At 37.9% G+C, this 16,520-nt stretch overlaps 1 protein-coding gene across 2 annotated transcripts in view; it reads right to left on the reverse strand.

The window, feature by feature from the left end:
- Positions 1 to 3,456: 3,456 nt before the first annotated feature.
- The window catches only part of mpp7a (MAGUK p55 scaffold protein 7a), a 124,333-nt gene continuing 111,269 nt past the window's right edge, over positions 3,457 to 16,520 (reverse strand). For both annotated transcript variants that reach the window (XM_051914230.1, XM_051914231.1), the window contains 3 exons: positions 14,358 to 14,466; positions 11,046 to 11,189; positions 3,457 to 6,107 (listed from right to left, as the gene is read on the reverse strand). In XM_051914230.1, the coding sequence (XP_051770190.1) occupies positions 5,928 to 6,107; positions 11,046 to 11,189; positions 14,358 to 14,466 (433 nt within the window). In that variant the 3' untranslated portion in view covers positions 3,457 to 5,927. The remainder of the gene's footprint in view (positions 6,108 to 11,045; positions 11,190 to 14,357; positions 14,467 to 16,520) is intronic.

Here is a 16,520-nt window from a genome sequence, read left to right on the forward strand (position 1 = left end):
AATAAAGATGTGTCAGCATTAATGGTTGTGTTCCTCTGTGGGGCTGGCTGATTATTAATGACAGTGTGGCAGAAACCTTAGCCGACTACACGCTTTCCTGTCCGCTCTGCTCTCAGCTGCGGGTGAACACCAAACAGGCTGATGCAACACTGAAAACGTAAGAGAAACACACAAAGGGTTTGTCAAACATAGTGAACACTGATTCTTCATCTGATACCCTCATACTTGAGAAGCTGAGGTCAGTGAAAGCAGAAGCGTCATGCCGGTTTAAACTGATGGGTCAAACACACCCTTAAGATTTTTGAGCCAATTAGATTTTGAATGAAACTCTCAAAAACATTATTTTTCATTGCTGATAATAATTACACCATTAATACTGACAGTGAAGACTTTTATATTATAAGATTATAAGTCGTCTAAGTGTTTCTTGTGCACCATATTAGTCAGCATATTAGAATGATTTCTAAAAGATCATGTGACGTGCAATAATTTCACAATATTTACTGTATTTTTGATCAAACAAATGCAGCCTTGTTGAGCATAAGCGACTTCATTCAATAACATCAAAAAAAATATTACCGACCCCCAGTGTTGGGGAAAGTTACTTTTAAAAGTAATTCATTACAATATTCCTTTACTTAGTTACTTTTTATGGAAAGTAATGCGTAACGTTACTTTTCACTTTTTTTTTTTTTTTCCTCATCTGGGCTGTTTGTTTGTTTTTATAACAACAAAAAAGCTATATTTTTGGCAAATGTAAAGGCCCTTTCACACCAAAAGTGAAATGAATAAGCCTCAAGCCTGAGGACATGCAAATTCATGCCTGTACAGTAGAGGGCGCAGTTCAAACAAACAAGCCTTTCAGCTGTGCTGCCATTCTGGAATACAATAAATTAGTAAATGTATGCTCACATTTAGTCTAGAACTAGTCTACAATAACCATCATGTTTACACAGCCTCTGAACTTACTCCCGATTTCCCTCAATATGGGAACAGGAGAGCTTTAAGTCAATGAGAAAACAAAGTAACTTGCATTACTTATTTGAAAAAGTTACTCAGATATTTTGTTGTAAATTTAAATGTAATGAGTTATTTTAATAGTTACTTGAAAAAAGTAATCCGATTACATAACTCGCGTTACTTGTAATGCGTTACCCCCAACACTGCCGACCCCAAACTTTTGAACGGTACTGTAAATAACAACAAACATATAGCAATACCAAAAAAAAAAAAAAAAAAAAAAAAAAAAAAAAAAAAAATTGACGCCAATTTTGCTTGATGGACATGAAATGAACATGGCCTTGAGACATAAAGACGCCAATTCCTCCCTCCTCCTGAGAGCGTCTCTCTTACATTACAACACAACCTTATAACGAAACAGAGCATCATTCATCCACACCGTTCACACGGTTTAACTAAGAGTGAAAAGCCAGGCGTGGCACCATCACAAGAGCCCTGGGAACTCAGAGAATCCTGAGAACCTCTGACACAAGGAGAAAACAAAAATGGAGGTAACTAAATTAATCTCCATAAAAATGAAACGGGGAGAACAGACAAACTAAAGGGGACTGCTGGCCTTTTACCCAAGGATCAGACTCAAAGAGATCAGGAGGTGTGCTAAGTGAGGAAGGCATCAAAACGTTTTCAACACAATGGCCACAGCCTCAGACAGACAAGTGCTAAGGCGCGGCGGCACCAGAGGTGATTAAGTTTAAAGTAGACGGTCTGTCTTTCCCCCAACAGCCGGACTCGCTCTCTCATTTCCTCATTTTACTCCTGCCAAACCTGCTGAGCTCCGTCATGACTGTAAGTGGCACTGGCTCTCTGACAGGCCTGTTGCGACACAGATGGTAATCAGAGGAGGTTGGTACTTGTATAATGGCCTCTACCTGACACACACAAACACGTCCTTATTATTATTACAACAGTGTTACAACATCTCAACATTCCCACGCTTCACCATATCAGCAGTCCTGTGACACACTTCCTGTGTTTGACAGTTTAAAGGAAAAGTGAGGGAGAAATGGATAGAAAAGGGTGAGGACGTGTTTTAACATTGACATTTTGTGCTCTTTTCTTGTTAAAAGTTTTTTTTCTTCTTTTTTTTTCTTCTTCACAATTTAGAAAACAAAATCTTTTAAAAACTGTATGTTGGGATGACTAATTCAGTCATCATTTACTAACTTTACTTGTCATTACAAATCCATACAGTCTGATTTTTTATTTATTTTTTTTTCATGGAAAACATGGGTCGAAATTTTTAAAAATGTATTGGTCTGCCCCTTTTTCTATTAAAATAAATATGTTATGCTTCAAAAGGACATGGCGAAATTTCAAGGCACGGTTCAAATGAAAATCCTGTCATCATTTACTCACCCTCATGTCATTCCAAACCTGCATGACTTTCTTTCTTCTGCTGAACACAAAGATATTTTGAGAAATGTTGGTAACCAGTTTTGGTGACCATTGACTCCCATTGTAGATCAAAAACAAACAAACAAACAAAAAAAGGAAGAAAGACATTCCTCAAAAATATCTTCTTATATGTTCTACAAATTAAAATCATACAGATTTGGATTGAGTTAATGATAACAGAATTTAAATTTTTGGGTGAACTGTCCCTTTACTATTCACAGATTATTTTCTTCTCTTGTTGTGATCAGACATTAAGTAATTGAACTTGAGAACTGGATCAGTCAGATTCATGAACAAATTATTCAGGCATGCTTTGTGAACAGAGATTCAACTCAAAAGAATGATTTGTTCATCAATTGGAGATTACTTCCCTCATGAATGTGCCAAAAAAAGTTAACGTGGATGTCAAGATTTTCATTTTTAAAAACGACTTAAATTTCATAAATATATTTATTGAATGACTTTAGAAGACTTGGAACAGGTACAAAAATCATATAGACCACTTTTATGGTGATTTTTTGGCAATTTGGAGCCAAGACATACTTAAATTTACCATTTGTGTTCCAGAGCAGAAAATCAGTAATCTGGGTAAATTTAGCTTTTAATAATGCTAAGAACAAGGGGGAAAAATAGTGAAGTGGGCTTCTATCAAGTCTCGAAAAACATTGTTACCTCTTCTTGGCCAGCTACACTCAAATCCTATCCATCTTCCGGTCTCATGTCATCCATCCCTTTCATCCATCCATTTCAATCTCCTCACTATCAGCTCTGAGCGGCGGCGGCAGGACTGTGTGATGGAGGGGGAGCTGGAGGATTATGGGTCATTGTGTTGGCTGCTGGTTTGTTTTGGCATTTCATCAGACAGTGAAATCTCTGTAGTGAGCAAAGCCTGAGCGATGAGTCTGTCCCACTGGCCCTTTGTGTCTGAAGACCTGCGAATGCTGACATGAATCAATTATTAAAGGAAACATTGGTTATTAATTACAGGAACAAAAACACTTCCCTCACTTCATGATAAAAAGTGAACAGAACAGAACAGAATTGATTTACATATTTAATGTCCATTTGGAGAAGGGGATGTTTTATAACAAGCACAGGTTGTAAACTCTTGATCAATGACAGAATGAAACAATAGATGTATATAGATGAATTGTTGTTTAGATGAGGCTTCCACAAAAATCATCCACTTGGCAGAGGACAGACAACCAGATATAGAGGTACATTACTGAAATACAGGAATCAATATTCACTTTGCATATTTCATATTAAGAAAGACTTCAAAGCTTGACAAAAATTTTGAAGCTGTTTTGTACATTTAAGTATGGGGAAAAACAGAAGTAAATGAAAAAACAAGGCAAAGACAAACATAGTGAGTTTAAATGAACAAACTTCAGTGCACCTTGATTTTGAAGGCAAAACTACAGTGTATTTATGTGGACTGTAGGACTAAATACAGTAACAGTACATAAGAGTGTGAGTAAGAGATTGACACTGCTTGATTGCAAATCAATGTGCTGAAAGAACACAAAAATGAATAACAACAAAAAGACAAAAATATATATATGTGTATTTAGTGGCTTATCTTTATGTAAGGCCTTTTCAGACATTAAAAGGATCGTTCCCCCAATAAATGACAATTCTGTCATCACTTAACCTCATGTTACTAGTGATGAACTGAAATTTAATTTGTCATTTAGCTGAAAACAAAAAGTTTGGGTAATTAAATTTGGGTAATTGAACTCGGTATGCTCTTTCGTGTGTCGTGTTCTCAGATGATAAATTAAACCAGTCGTAGTACAGCTCTTCAGCAATAAGACGTCTTTTAACATGGAACAAATTTGACATACTGCTACTTTAGCATTCTTCTTTCTCACAGTGAAGTGTGACCACACTGCTGACATTTACCTGTTCTAGCTTACCCACGTTGTGAGCATGAATGTTTCCATCACCCTGTTTTTATGCACATTTTGAAGTATTGCATCAGAAACGAGTGATGGAAATGGCAAATTTCGGAGGAAAAAAAATCCCTTAATTCGCAAAAAAAAAAAAAAATTCGCTCGCTTGAGCTGGTTTTTGACTTGTGCGAAAATGAGTTAATGTGAATAATGGGACATGGAAATGCATTTGCCCAATAAATTCTGACGGTGACATCACGTGCATACCCTCTATACCACAGTCATCCGTTAGAACTACTTGACGGAAACGCACCTAATTCGCATTTGTTTGCTTTTTTTTGTTTTTGTTTTGTTTTTTTGCGAACTTTGAAAAGATTTGGATGGAAACCCAGGACAGTTTAATTTCATCATCCAAAAAACAAAATATTTTGGTTGGAACTTTTTTTTTTTTTTGGCGTTTTTTTGACTATTTTCAGTTGTTGAAATTTCAGTGCATCACTAGTTGTTACATATCTGTACAACGTTCTGCAGAACACACAATTTAGGTGGATGGGACTGTTGAGCACCAAAAATAAGACAGTCCCATTAAAGTCCATTTGACTAATAATGTCCTATATTCAAAGTTCTCTGAAGCTATACAGTAAAACAGAGCACAATTATGACAGAATTTTCATTTTTGGGTGAACTATTCCTTTCTGAAATGCCTTGTAACATTTGAGGTTGCCATTTAACAATTTTCTCTGTTAGGCTTCTTTAAGAGAGTCTTGCCTAATCAGCCCAGATTGAGTACATTCCCTATGGGTTTTCCAAGTGCCTGCCCTCAACAACAGGATGGAGATGGAGGGAAAAGTGAGAGAAAGAAAAAGAGAGATAAACTGAAATAAAGAAGTCAGCTTCTGCACACAGTGGGTTATACATTAATAAAACCCTGAGGCTTTAATCAGCCATGAGCACTTACCAAAAAGAAAAATCCTCACAGCTGATACTAATTCAAAAATCTCAACTGGGAACAGGCTAAAAAAAAAAGTCTAAAAAATATCCAAATATATTAATTATCTATTTAAATAAAATCACTTTGGGCCCACTGAACATCACATGATGTCCCACCTCTATATATATATATATGTTTAATGCTGTGCTGATTTAACTAACTGCAGAGTAACAGGCAAATGGAGTACAGTGTGCTAAGTTCTGAATAAAAAAAAAAAAGTGTACTTTGAGTACAGAAAAATAATAATCATTCATTTGGTTTCTATAAACTAAAGTTAAAAATACACCAAGGAGTGGTCAACACAACCACACCACATAAATGGCAGTTTGAACATTCTCTTAGTGCCTGCTAAACAATCAGACGTTCGAGTGCAATTACACCCGTTCAGCTATATCGACCACGACAAAACAAAATCAAACCTATGCCCTTCCACTTTAGTCTCCAAGAACAGATAAACCACTTCAGATGTATTAAGACAACTAAAATATTTTCCCTGTCACCATCTACAGTCAAAAAATAAAAATAAACGATTAAAAGAAATCTTTCACAGTTCTTAAAGTCCTTCCCTTAGTTTCCACCCCCCAAAAATTTGATGCCTTGTTCCTTTGTTCCTTTTGAGCAGGCCCTCAGGAATGAGTCCAGCTGATGGGCACCCAGTGAGTTTCTGTCTCCACTTTTCTGAGCGCCTGCTTGAGCTCGTTGAAGGCAACAGTGAGGTCATCGTTCACAATGACCTTTTCAAAGAGGTGACCATACTGGTTTTCCATCATCTGAGAGGCACTGATCATCTCCTGGAAGTCCTCCTCCTAAACAACAAACACATTCAGTCAAAGTTCTTTTTTAAGACATGAAATATGGCCCCAAAAAAAGTCTAAAACACACTTTCCCACAGTATTCCCAAAACCAGCTTCCAAAAAGGACTTTCATAGATGCCTTAAACATCAACTTAATTAAAAACTATTCTTTTTTGTTTACAATAAAACTGCTTTAGATGCAGAAATGCAAAAATATCTACATGTGATAAAAGATAAAACTATAAACTGATATTTAATGTTCTACTGAGGTGGTGCACAGTTAGGGTTATAGTTTGAGGTCTGGATCTCCAGTGGTTTTGATCACAGGAACAGTGGAGTAAATAAACAGACCGCAATTTTATACCCTGGCATGTGTTACACATTGACGCATAAAAGCCCCACAAAATGATCAAAAATCATTTTTTCCGTAAATATTTTCCCCGTTCAAAAAAAAAAAAAACTGACATCACTGAAAACTATAAAAAAATACAATAGGCCAAAATCAGATATACTTTATACCAAACACATTGACCACCAACTCATAAGTACTTATTCGTGACATTGCATCTTGGTATAGACTAGTTATCTCTGTACTCTCTAACATGGCCTTGGACCTTTCTGGGCTTGTGGGTCCTAAATAAATGTTTATGTGGGCGATCTTGGCATTTGGTGCCAGTCTCAGAGAACATGGCATGGTTTGAGTGGCTTTACCAATATAGACTCAACTTTTACAACATAAAAACATGGGACCCACACTGAGAGCGATATGATGCTATAAAACATATTGCCATGCTAAAAGAAATTCAGAAGCTTTTGGACAGCTTTTACATTTTAAACTGTACTGAGAAGCTATTAAGCATACAGTAAATATGGAAATTGGCATTAGCAGACAAGACAACAGCAAGTTTAGTGAAGCCATGGCGTACGGCCAGTGTTAGACGCTACTTCTCCCACTCTTTGTTGAACCCTTCCCATCTCTCCTTGTCATTCTCTCTTGATCAAGAGATGAGATTTAGTCAACATTTCAGTTGGGTCACAGAGCTGCTGGCGTTCTGAAAACTACAGCAGTCTCTCAATCTGACAGTTATTGGCTGAACGCATCAAAAGTCGCAGTTCATTGACTTAGTCATGGCTTTAATAAAGCTCTGGTTGAACGTGGTGGATTAGCTTGTGTTTGGCCTAAATAGTCAAAGGTTTGGCCCAAGGTCTGAACATATCTTTTCTTCATTCTGTCATCGAATAAAAACCTCATGCTAATTGAGGTATAACAGATGTTGTGCCTCCAGGGGAGCGTTATTACCAAATCTGATCAGTTTCAAGGGTTTAAATCTATTTTTCCTCCGCATTTCTTTCCGATTGTTTATTTCCCAGAGGCTCTAATGCAAACTCTCACTCAATGTCCAGGTCTTCCTCCTTCAAAAACAGAAGAATTTCTTCAGCACTAAGCTCTCTCTCTCTCCCTCCACAGTCCGCATGAGCTCTGCTTATCTCTCAATCCTTGCCGGAAAATCAATTTTTATTGGATCATATAAAGTGCACCTGCCCTTATCATTAAACCCATTCAAAAAAGGACATCTCTGGGTCGTCAAGAGGTCCCTGTTTTTATATTCCCAAAGTAAAGGCACTTAATCTGTGGACTGGGCTGACTTTCACCAAGCATAGGACAAAAAAGAAGAAAAAAAAAAAAAACATCATCCAATTTTAGCTTAGGTTTCCATTTCTCATTACAACGATTTAATGCCAGAAGATGAAACACTCTGCTCTTCCACCTCTGATGACATTTTTATGAAATTTTAAGGTTTTTTTTGCTACTCCTAAAAAGAGAATGAGTGATATTTTGATCTTTTACACACAAAAAACCTGCATTAATGTTATACAAGCATTACTAAAAGGGAGAACAATAGAGTGGAAGTCTGGATTTCTTGAAACAAAGGGATGCCTGTTTTCTTGCACAGAGCCGACGGCGCTCAAGCTCATGGCTTCAACAGATGCAGCGTCTCTCTCTGAGAAAGAAATACAGCAAAGTCCTGGATAAAATATTGCTGTGACATTTCATCAAACACGATTTTTCTTGCATACCTATAATAGGCTGAATCTGGATGCCTTTAACACTGTCAGGGTCTATAATCGACTTTTGCTAAGTTTTGCCAGCTAGGAAGGGTTTCTTTTTCCTTCACTAGTACCCACAGTGACCTGTTGAAAGCAGACAGACAGCTGCTTTGGATGGTGCAGACAGCTTTTGGTACAGTTCCTCTGACAACAGAGATAGCCAAAGCAACATTTCCTTTGACAACGGCATAATCCTTGAGCTTCCTGCGAATTTAAAACTTTGGAGAGTATGGTGTGGTCTAATCGCACATTCAGAGGTTTGAATTAATGTGACCAGCATCTATTCAGCTTCAAAAGGTGTTGAAATAAGAATAATGAAGTATGCTCCCAGTGTAAATTTGTGAGCCTGTGTATTAGGGCTGCACGATATATCAAAATAAAATTCATATCGGTATTTAGCTTAATGGAAGAGTCAAATCGCGAAGGCTGTGATTTGATGAATTAAAGGGGACCTTAATCTGTCTGGTGTCCCCAGAATGTGGCGGCTTCAGCTCAAAATACCCCACAGATCATGTATTATAGTTTGTCAAATTTGCCCCTATTTGGGTGTGAGCAAAAACACGCCGATTTTGTGTGTCCCTTTAAATGCAAATAAGCTGCTGCTCCTGAAACCCTTTCTAGAAGAGGGCGGAGCTTTAACAGCTCACACTTCGGTTGCTCAACAACAACAAAGCTGGAGAATCTCACGCAGACAAAATGATGATTGTCAGTAATGGTGTTCAGCCTTACATTGTTCAAACCTGAGTCGGACACTGATGGAGAGACTCAGGAAGAAGTTACAACTTCTAAAATGCAACTGGACGTTTCTGAATTTTTAGTGGATAAATGTATGTAGTTGCTGTGGAATTGATTCAACTCATCGACTAGCTTGTGCCATCATTTTAATCTTTTGTGCAAATCCAGCATTGAATTGACCCTTGTTTGTGAAGCAGTCCGGCATAAAATGACGGCATGGCAACAACACTCTACAACAACTCTTCCTCTTCACTAAAGCAGCCCAACATGGCCTCACCCCCTTTGTTGCGTGTTCCCGGGGGCAGGGTTTATGTAAATTTTGGGGTTTGTGATGTCACCAACCCGGGAAGATGCTCATTGTAGTCCCTACCAGCCATTTGTTGTAGTCATATCTCCCTTTGCATTGAACTTTGTGCGTCATAACTTTGCAGATGTTGTTTATGCTCTAATAGCAACATTACACACTAATTAAGGTTAAAAAAGTGAAATTATAAGCAAGGACCCCTTTAAATAAGTGCACTGCTGGTTTTAGAGTTAAGTTCAGCACTGTTCATTTACATAAATGCAGGTCATGAAACAGAGTTTTAGCATCTCAGAGTGGCTTGATTGAGCTGCACCCGTGTAAATTAACAGTGTTGTGCTTCATTATTGAAACCAGCAGTGAATATATTTTTCCGGCAAAGCAACAAAATAAAAGCAATAGTTTAATGTTTGAAAATGAAGAAATTAAGACAGAAAACATTAGTATTGTAATTTTACAGTTGTAACTGAAAATAAATTCTATTATTTTATTAAACCACAATCGAAATCGTTTTTATAGTCATTAATATCAAGTCAAAAACAGTGGGAATTTGACCGATGAAAAGTGGAAAGAGATTTTTTGTTGTTCTTATAAGAGGTTTGTTCTTGTAAAGTACTCAAATGTGAACATCTAAAGTTTTCCCCCAAATCGTCCAACCCTAAAACTATGGTTTGCAAAATAGTCTGATTAAAATATACATTTTTTTTTTTTAATTCCATGCAGATGCATTCCTCAACAAAATCATCCCAATCATTCTAAAATGAATAATTCTTTCCAAATAAAATTATTCAATACATCTGGTAAAAAAAACTCCTGTATTTTTTCATATGAATATATATCACAGAAAAACAAAATCCACAATGTCAATTGTTGGGCAGCCTTACTGGCAACATGGTGGCTGTGTGTTTGAAATCATTTATCTTTTGGCAGTTGCTTCTATGAAATCATAATGGATAAACAAACCAAAGCTGCTGTGTGAAAATTAGCATTCAGTTGAATCATAAAGGAATTCCTGTGCAAAATTAGCTACCATTGCCGATCTGTGCTGTGCAAAAGACAGAAAAAGATATTTTTGGTATAAGTATATTGCGGTTGGACACTTGTTGGGTCAATGGGTTGACAGGTGAGCACATGTTCGGAGCTCCTAAACACATTTGACAGTCTTCGACACAGAACGTCTCTGTGGTGACAATCGGCATCAAGCCATCTAGGCGTGTGGTGGAGTCGGGTTTCCAGGGTCACTTATTCTGTAGCACGCGTGCAGTGCAGACTCACAGCGAGATACGCAGGCAAGAGCTGAACTCTGGGAAAGTCATTAGAAATCCCGCATATTCACACCATATCTCACACACACATAAGCTCAAACTAACGGCAGCACAAAGTAAGGGTCTGGTGTAAGTGTTAATTGATTTCATGTGTTTTTCTTTGAGAGCAGTCATACAGGTGTAGTGTGAGCTCATGGGTCTCATATCAGGTTGCCGCTCAGGGGACCGGTTACACATAAATACATACACACACGTGAGGCGTGCGCGCACACACACACACACGTTTAAGCACTAACCCAGCATATGTTTGCTTGGTCCAAAAGGAAAATGACTATAATAAATGATGTGGATGTTGCCTGCCAGGAAGTGATGAAATCTATTTCTTATTTCACCAAGAACTATGTGAGTTAGTGGAACAAAAACTGTGAATACAACCTAAAACCCACAATGACTTATTGAGAGAGAAAAGAGATCACATCAGGATGAAAGAGGATGATAGATAGACATATTGAAGTTGAAGCTGTGTGTGGTGTGTTTTACCGAGAAGGGTTTGGACGAGTTCTTATCGTCTTTGCCTGAGATGACTTTTGCGTTCCTCCTGGTCTCTCTCAAACGCTCGATGGATGGAGGCTTCACAAACACCACGTAGGGCTTAAACTCAGCCGTGCGAAGATGTTTTAGCGTCTGATGGAGAGAGAATGTGAAAAAGAGAGAAAGATAAAGAGAGTAGGGTGAACCGCAGTCATTAAAGCAGCATCACTCATGCCATCATGATTTAGTTTGACACTGATACTTCTGAACATTATTGCTGTTAGTCACTGTTACATTTTGACAGAAAACAGAGCAGCTGATTCACACTGAGCTCAACTGATCTGACTCCATGAGTGAAAATAAAGCACTCTGGTCAGACACATTACACTTCAGGTAGTCGAGATCCTCATGCTCAAAACAATCAGACCACTGAACTTTACCACGGATTTCTGTGGTGGTTTTTTTTTTTTTTTTAAATGACTGAATTAATCACTAGTTTTCCCACAAATGGTAAGCTAGCTTTTTACCATCATTTTCCTCCATCTTTCTATGCCTAGAATTAAACAGGCTGTTTCTGCAGCTGTACATTTAAAAGTAAAGTTCATTAAAAAAATTCAAATGTCGACACAATTTACTCACTCTCTTATTGTTTCAAATGAAAGCAGACAAAGGCCTTTTTTTGAAGCCATATACAACCTATTTGAATTGAGATTTATTGTTTTTATTGTATTTAAGTTTATTGCTATAGCTTCACCTTTCAACTCGGAGAAAAAAAGACTAGACAATTTTGTATATGCATAACTCTGAAGTAATCTGGTTGATTTGTAGTTGATTGATTTGAATTGTAGTTTTTCTGGGTCCATCTTACAAAAGTCAAAATGGAGAGCTTTATTTTTTACCAGTGAATAATGCCTTAAATTTTAGTCTATTCTTCATAGAAAGCTATCTTATAGCTTCGTAAGAATGTAATGGAATATAGTGTATAAATTGCATAGGCTAAATTCATTACAATTTCACTTATTTTTCTGGGAGCTTGATAGCAACGGTCACCTTGAAATGTTGCTGTACAGGAGCATGTACCGTTATTTATTTTTTAATTCTCCTTTTGTGTTTTGTGGGCTTAAATAACAGCATAACGGTTTGGAACAACATTTTGACCATTTTTATAATTTCATTTAATTTTTTTTTTTATTTATTTATTTTTTTTTTAAAAGGCATCTTTCTCCATTGAAGGTGTAGCCACTATTGAGAGGAATGAGAATGCTAACAGATACAGCTCTCTCCAGGTATTACAGACTTCTTTGGTGATACCACACCTGTATGAAATATAAATCAATAAGGAGAGACAAGAGAGGACAGGAACCAGAGGACAAGGAGAGCAAGGCAGAAAAGCAGCAAAAAACTAAGAAGAATGTTTGCATTATCAGGGTTTCTGCAGATTTTATGAAAGTAAATTTAAGACTTTAGGACAAGGCTATTCTATTGGCGGCCCACGGGTCAAATCCAGCCTGCCAATCATCTTCATCCGGCCCCAGGGAAGCCTAACCTCCCTCCTCGTCTTTTCCTGGTGGTGCGGCTAAATTTGGTTAGATACGTGGCCGTAGTGGCTCTTGCAGCTGTACAGCGAAACACACTTTGCATACCATGTATGCTCCTCCGACTGACTATCCGTGCGAATATTTCAGCAGTTTATGTGCGTCCCGTATTTCTGTCGACTAAACCAGTGACACCTATCATTCATGAATTAATCATTCTTTTGGCTCGATTCTTTTTTTTTTTTTTTAGCGAATTGGCTAAACATGCTTGCATAACGATCTGAAATGATTTGGATTCTTTTGGACCGCTCTGTCACTGAATCATCTGAAGTGGTTTCTTGGTTAGTAACAACAAATAGCGCTGTTTCCAGGTGTTTCACTAGTTTACTTTGAACTCCGCCGCACGGGCCAGTGGAGCTGCGTTTATTCCCGGTCCCGGATACCATTATTAAACAGCGTTGCGACATCCAGTGAGAAGCGTTTCAATTCGACACCCACTTCTCGGTTACAAACCACAAATCACTTGATGATTAAACTAGTTTTAAATCGGATGAAACAACCTCAACATTCCCAACAAGACTGATGAGGAAAACAGGAGAAACATTGTGTCATGAACAAAGTTAGAAGACTTTTAAATCCCAAAATTTTTTACTATGAATGTACTGTAGTAATTTACCATGGATTGGACAGAAATGTGGAATATTTATATTGAATACTATGTTATAGTCATTTATAATTCTTTTCTTCTCTTCTATTTATTAGGTGGTTATGGGAATATATAATTCATTTCTTTGTGAAGGTGTGTATAGTTTTTACCTCTGTTTAGGTGTTTTTTATACAGTCAAATTTATGCAGACACCTTGAACATTGCATTCATTATTACAGTTTATTCAAAAATGGTAATAAAATATAACAAGATCTCAGAGTTAAACTGTGTCAGAAAAAATTAATCTTAATTATGTCAGATAACACCTAAGCAAAACATGGTCAGGTCAAAGTGTCTGAATTTTTGGTCCCAAATTTTTATCAATTTTACTGGTAGTCCACTGTATGAAGAATTTTTGGGTATAATATATCACAGTTTACTTTATTTTGCTATCCTCACTTACATAAATGAACTATAGTGTCCTGCACCCACTAGTAAAAAAAATATAAAAAAGTATATCTAGTGTCAATTTTTGGTTTGACAGTATATAACATAATATAATATCATTTGACAGTGGTAGTGAGACATTTTTGAGGCCTTAATTTGTGTAAGAGTGAATTAAGACTTTAAGAACTTTTTTAATACCCGCAGAAACATTGATAATACAAATAACCATGATGTCATTGCCTCATTCTCTCTCACTACCCCAAAAGAGAAGCCAGGCTCATACCACCAAGGTAAGATGTATTAGGCAGAGGTGACAGAGGTCTTTCTCTGGCTTTGCTGTGGACACTGATACAGTTCTGCGAAAACTCAACCATTCCTCTCTCTACTACTACTCTCTCACCCTGACACCAAGTCTGAGGAAATTTTCAAACGTGGGACAATTAGTAGAGATAATTTTAGATCTCCCACCTTAACTGAAGACCAAAAGGAGGAGTGCCAACTCACAAAAACACAAACACACACACCCACCCACCCCACACTGATCTCAGAAAATATCCAGTAGGAATAGTGTGGAATGTCACACCTGTGAAAGGGGGGAAAAATAAATCTGGAAAAGAGACTGAAGAATGGAGTGACGCAGAGGGAGGTAAAACGGTGAGGTAGAATGTGTATCTGAGGAACGGAGAGACTCACATGTGGCTGTACGTCAAGAAGGCACACCTTGTTCTTAGACAGGACTGAACGTACAGAGTCGAAGCTCGTCCCATAGTAATTTCCCTTATACTCTCCTTGTTCAATGAACCTGCGACATAGAAAATAACAAAAAGAACAGGAGGGGTTTGATGTAGTGATTGATGGCTCTAAATGCAAAAGCAATGCCCATCTACGTGACCCCACCCTAGAATATAAAGAGAAGCCAATGGACGGGATAATGACAGGAAACTCATAACCCATTATTTACTCCTAAAGCCTGTCCTGATGCTTTCAGTGAAAAAGGCCACTCAGACATGCACGGTGTGTTCACCATCTCACGAATTCTTCTCCACATGGCGATTCCAGACAGTCTGACACAAGGCTCTTTTATATAATCTTCTATGTTACAGTTTAAATCTAAAACACCTGTTTCCTTGCAGCACAGGCAGGCTTGAATGCCAAAAGCAAGAGTAACTTAACTTCCTGAGAAGACAAAGGCAAACAAACACTTTTCCACCATTTAATCTACCTCTCGTTCAATCCGATCGCTTGATTTTTCTCTGATCACAGAACACCAGCATGTATTTTTAGGACATCCGTATTACCAGACAAATTGGGAAGGATGTGGAAAGTATTCCAGAAGAACCACAGAGTCTTACGACAGCAGGGTGTCGTAATATTTAGTGTATAGTAAAAATTCGGTTATGCAACAAACGTGACTAAAATTACCAAGACTGAAACTGCTAAAAATATTCTATATACTGTATGTAGAGCCGTCTTTATTTTTCCCCAAGTATCAATCTAAATGTTAACAAGTCTTTGAAGTGAAAGCTATAAATGCACTCACACTTTTGGGCCCAAGCTGTCTAACAGAAACCTGTGTTTGGGCGACCATATTTAGAAGCTAATGAAGCCACTCTTCTACTCGACATGTTTTAAAAGCCTGTACACTCTTTTATTGAAGGCATTTTTTGATGGTGAGCTAAGTTGATTTAGTTGGGTGCTAAGAGGTGGTTTGCTGGTGTTAATGTGACATGTAGGGTTACCAAGAATTCTCAAAGTGCCTATTTATTTGAGCGTTCATTTGAAGGCAGATGTGCTCAAACAGGACTTTTGTGTTGTGGCGTTTGTTGTCATGGTGTAGTGCGTGTATTGGATGGCGGGGTGGAGGCTGCTTCTGTGGTTTTTGGGTTCATTTAGGCTCTGTTTTTAGCCCTAAGCAGGGTTTTCCTTGGGAATACCAATGTCATGTTTGCACATGAAAAAGACAGAATAATGAACAATGGGTCAATGAAAAACATTTAAACCATTTTCAGGAAATGTAAAATGTAAATGACTTTAAAAATGTCATGTGGTGTAATAAACTGTCTGAAACAACCTGTTTTTAAGGGGCGGCTCCTTTAAGACTTGTCCGTAAACGCCCACTGTTAGGCCGTGTGTCCACCAAAGTGTTTTTAGCCTGCTGAAAATGCCTAGCTGGGAGCGCTTGAGAGCGCTTTGGCATTGCAGCGTTTTTTTTTTTTTTTCCAGTTAAAACCAAGAGGCAACCTCCCCACATTTCTCTTGAAGTCAATACGGAATTGGCTTAAACTGCAATTCATCGACTGGCCGCTAGGGACAGGCTCTAAAAGAGAGCACAATCTCATTGAGCCCTGTTAATGTTAATGTTGAGCCATGTTAAAATGCACAACTTTACAGCAGCCTGGTACAAATTGTGGTTTTGGTCTATATAGCTAATTATGCCCTTCATGACAACTGTGAGGGGGGTGATTTTTTTTTTTATAACTCATCCGTTTAAATTATATTAAGCCTTAAAGTTCTGCGTATTTAAGGGCGCGGCCACTTGAGTGACAGGTGGATTGCCACTGCTGTCACCACTAGCCATTTGTCTACTGCCGTCACGTCACCTCAGCACCACCCACGTCCCGCCTCTTTGCCCATTTTCAGTTATCTGGGAGTGACGCGCGGTGACGCGCTGTCAAGATGGCAACAGCAGGCTTTAGGTTTCAAAAATTCCTTTCAGAAACCTACGGGTGACGTCACAAACACTACGTCCATTTTTTTTTACAGTCTATGGTTGAAACGCTTTGTTGCCATGATACGGAATATCCACAGCACTGTTACTTGTAACTGATTTTGCAGATAATTTGTTTCAGACTAAAA

This window comes from Ctenopharyngodon idella, chromosome 12 (assembly GCF_019924925.1).
Source record: "Ctenopharyngodon idella isolate HZGC_01 chromosome 12, HZGC01, whole genome shotgun sequence".
Classification (NCBI taxonomy): Eukaryota; Metazoa; Chordata; class Actinopteri; order Cypriniformes; family Xenocyprididae; genus Ctenopharyngodon; species Ctenopharyngodon idella.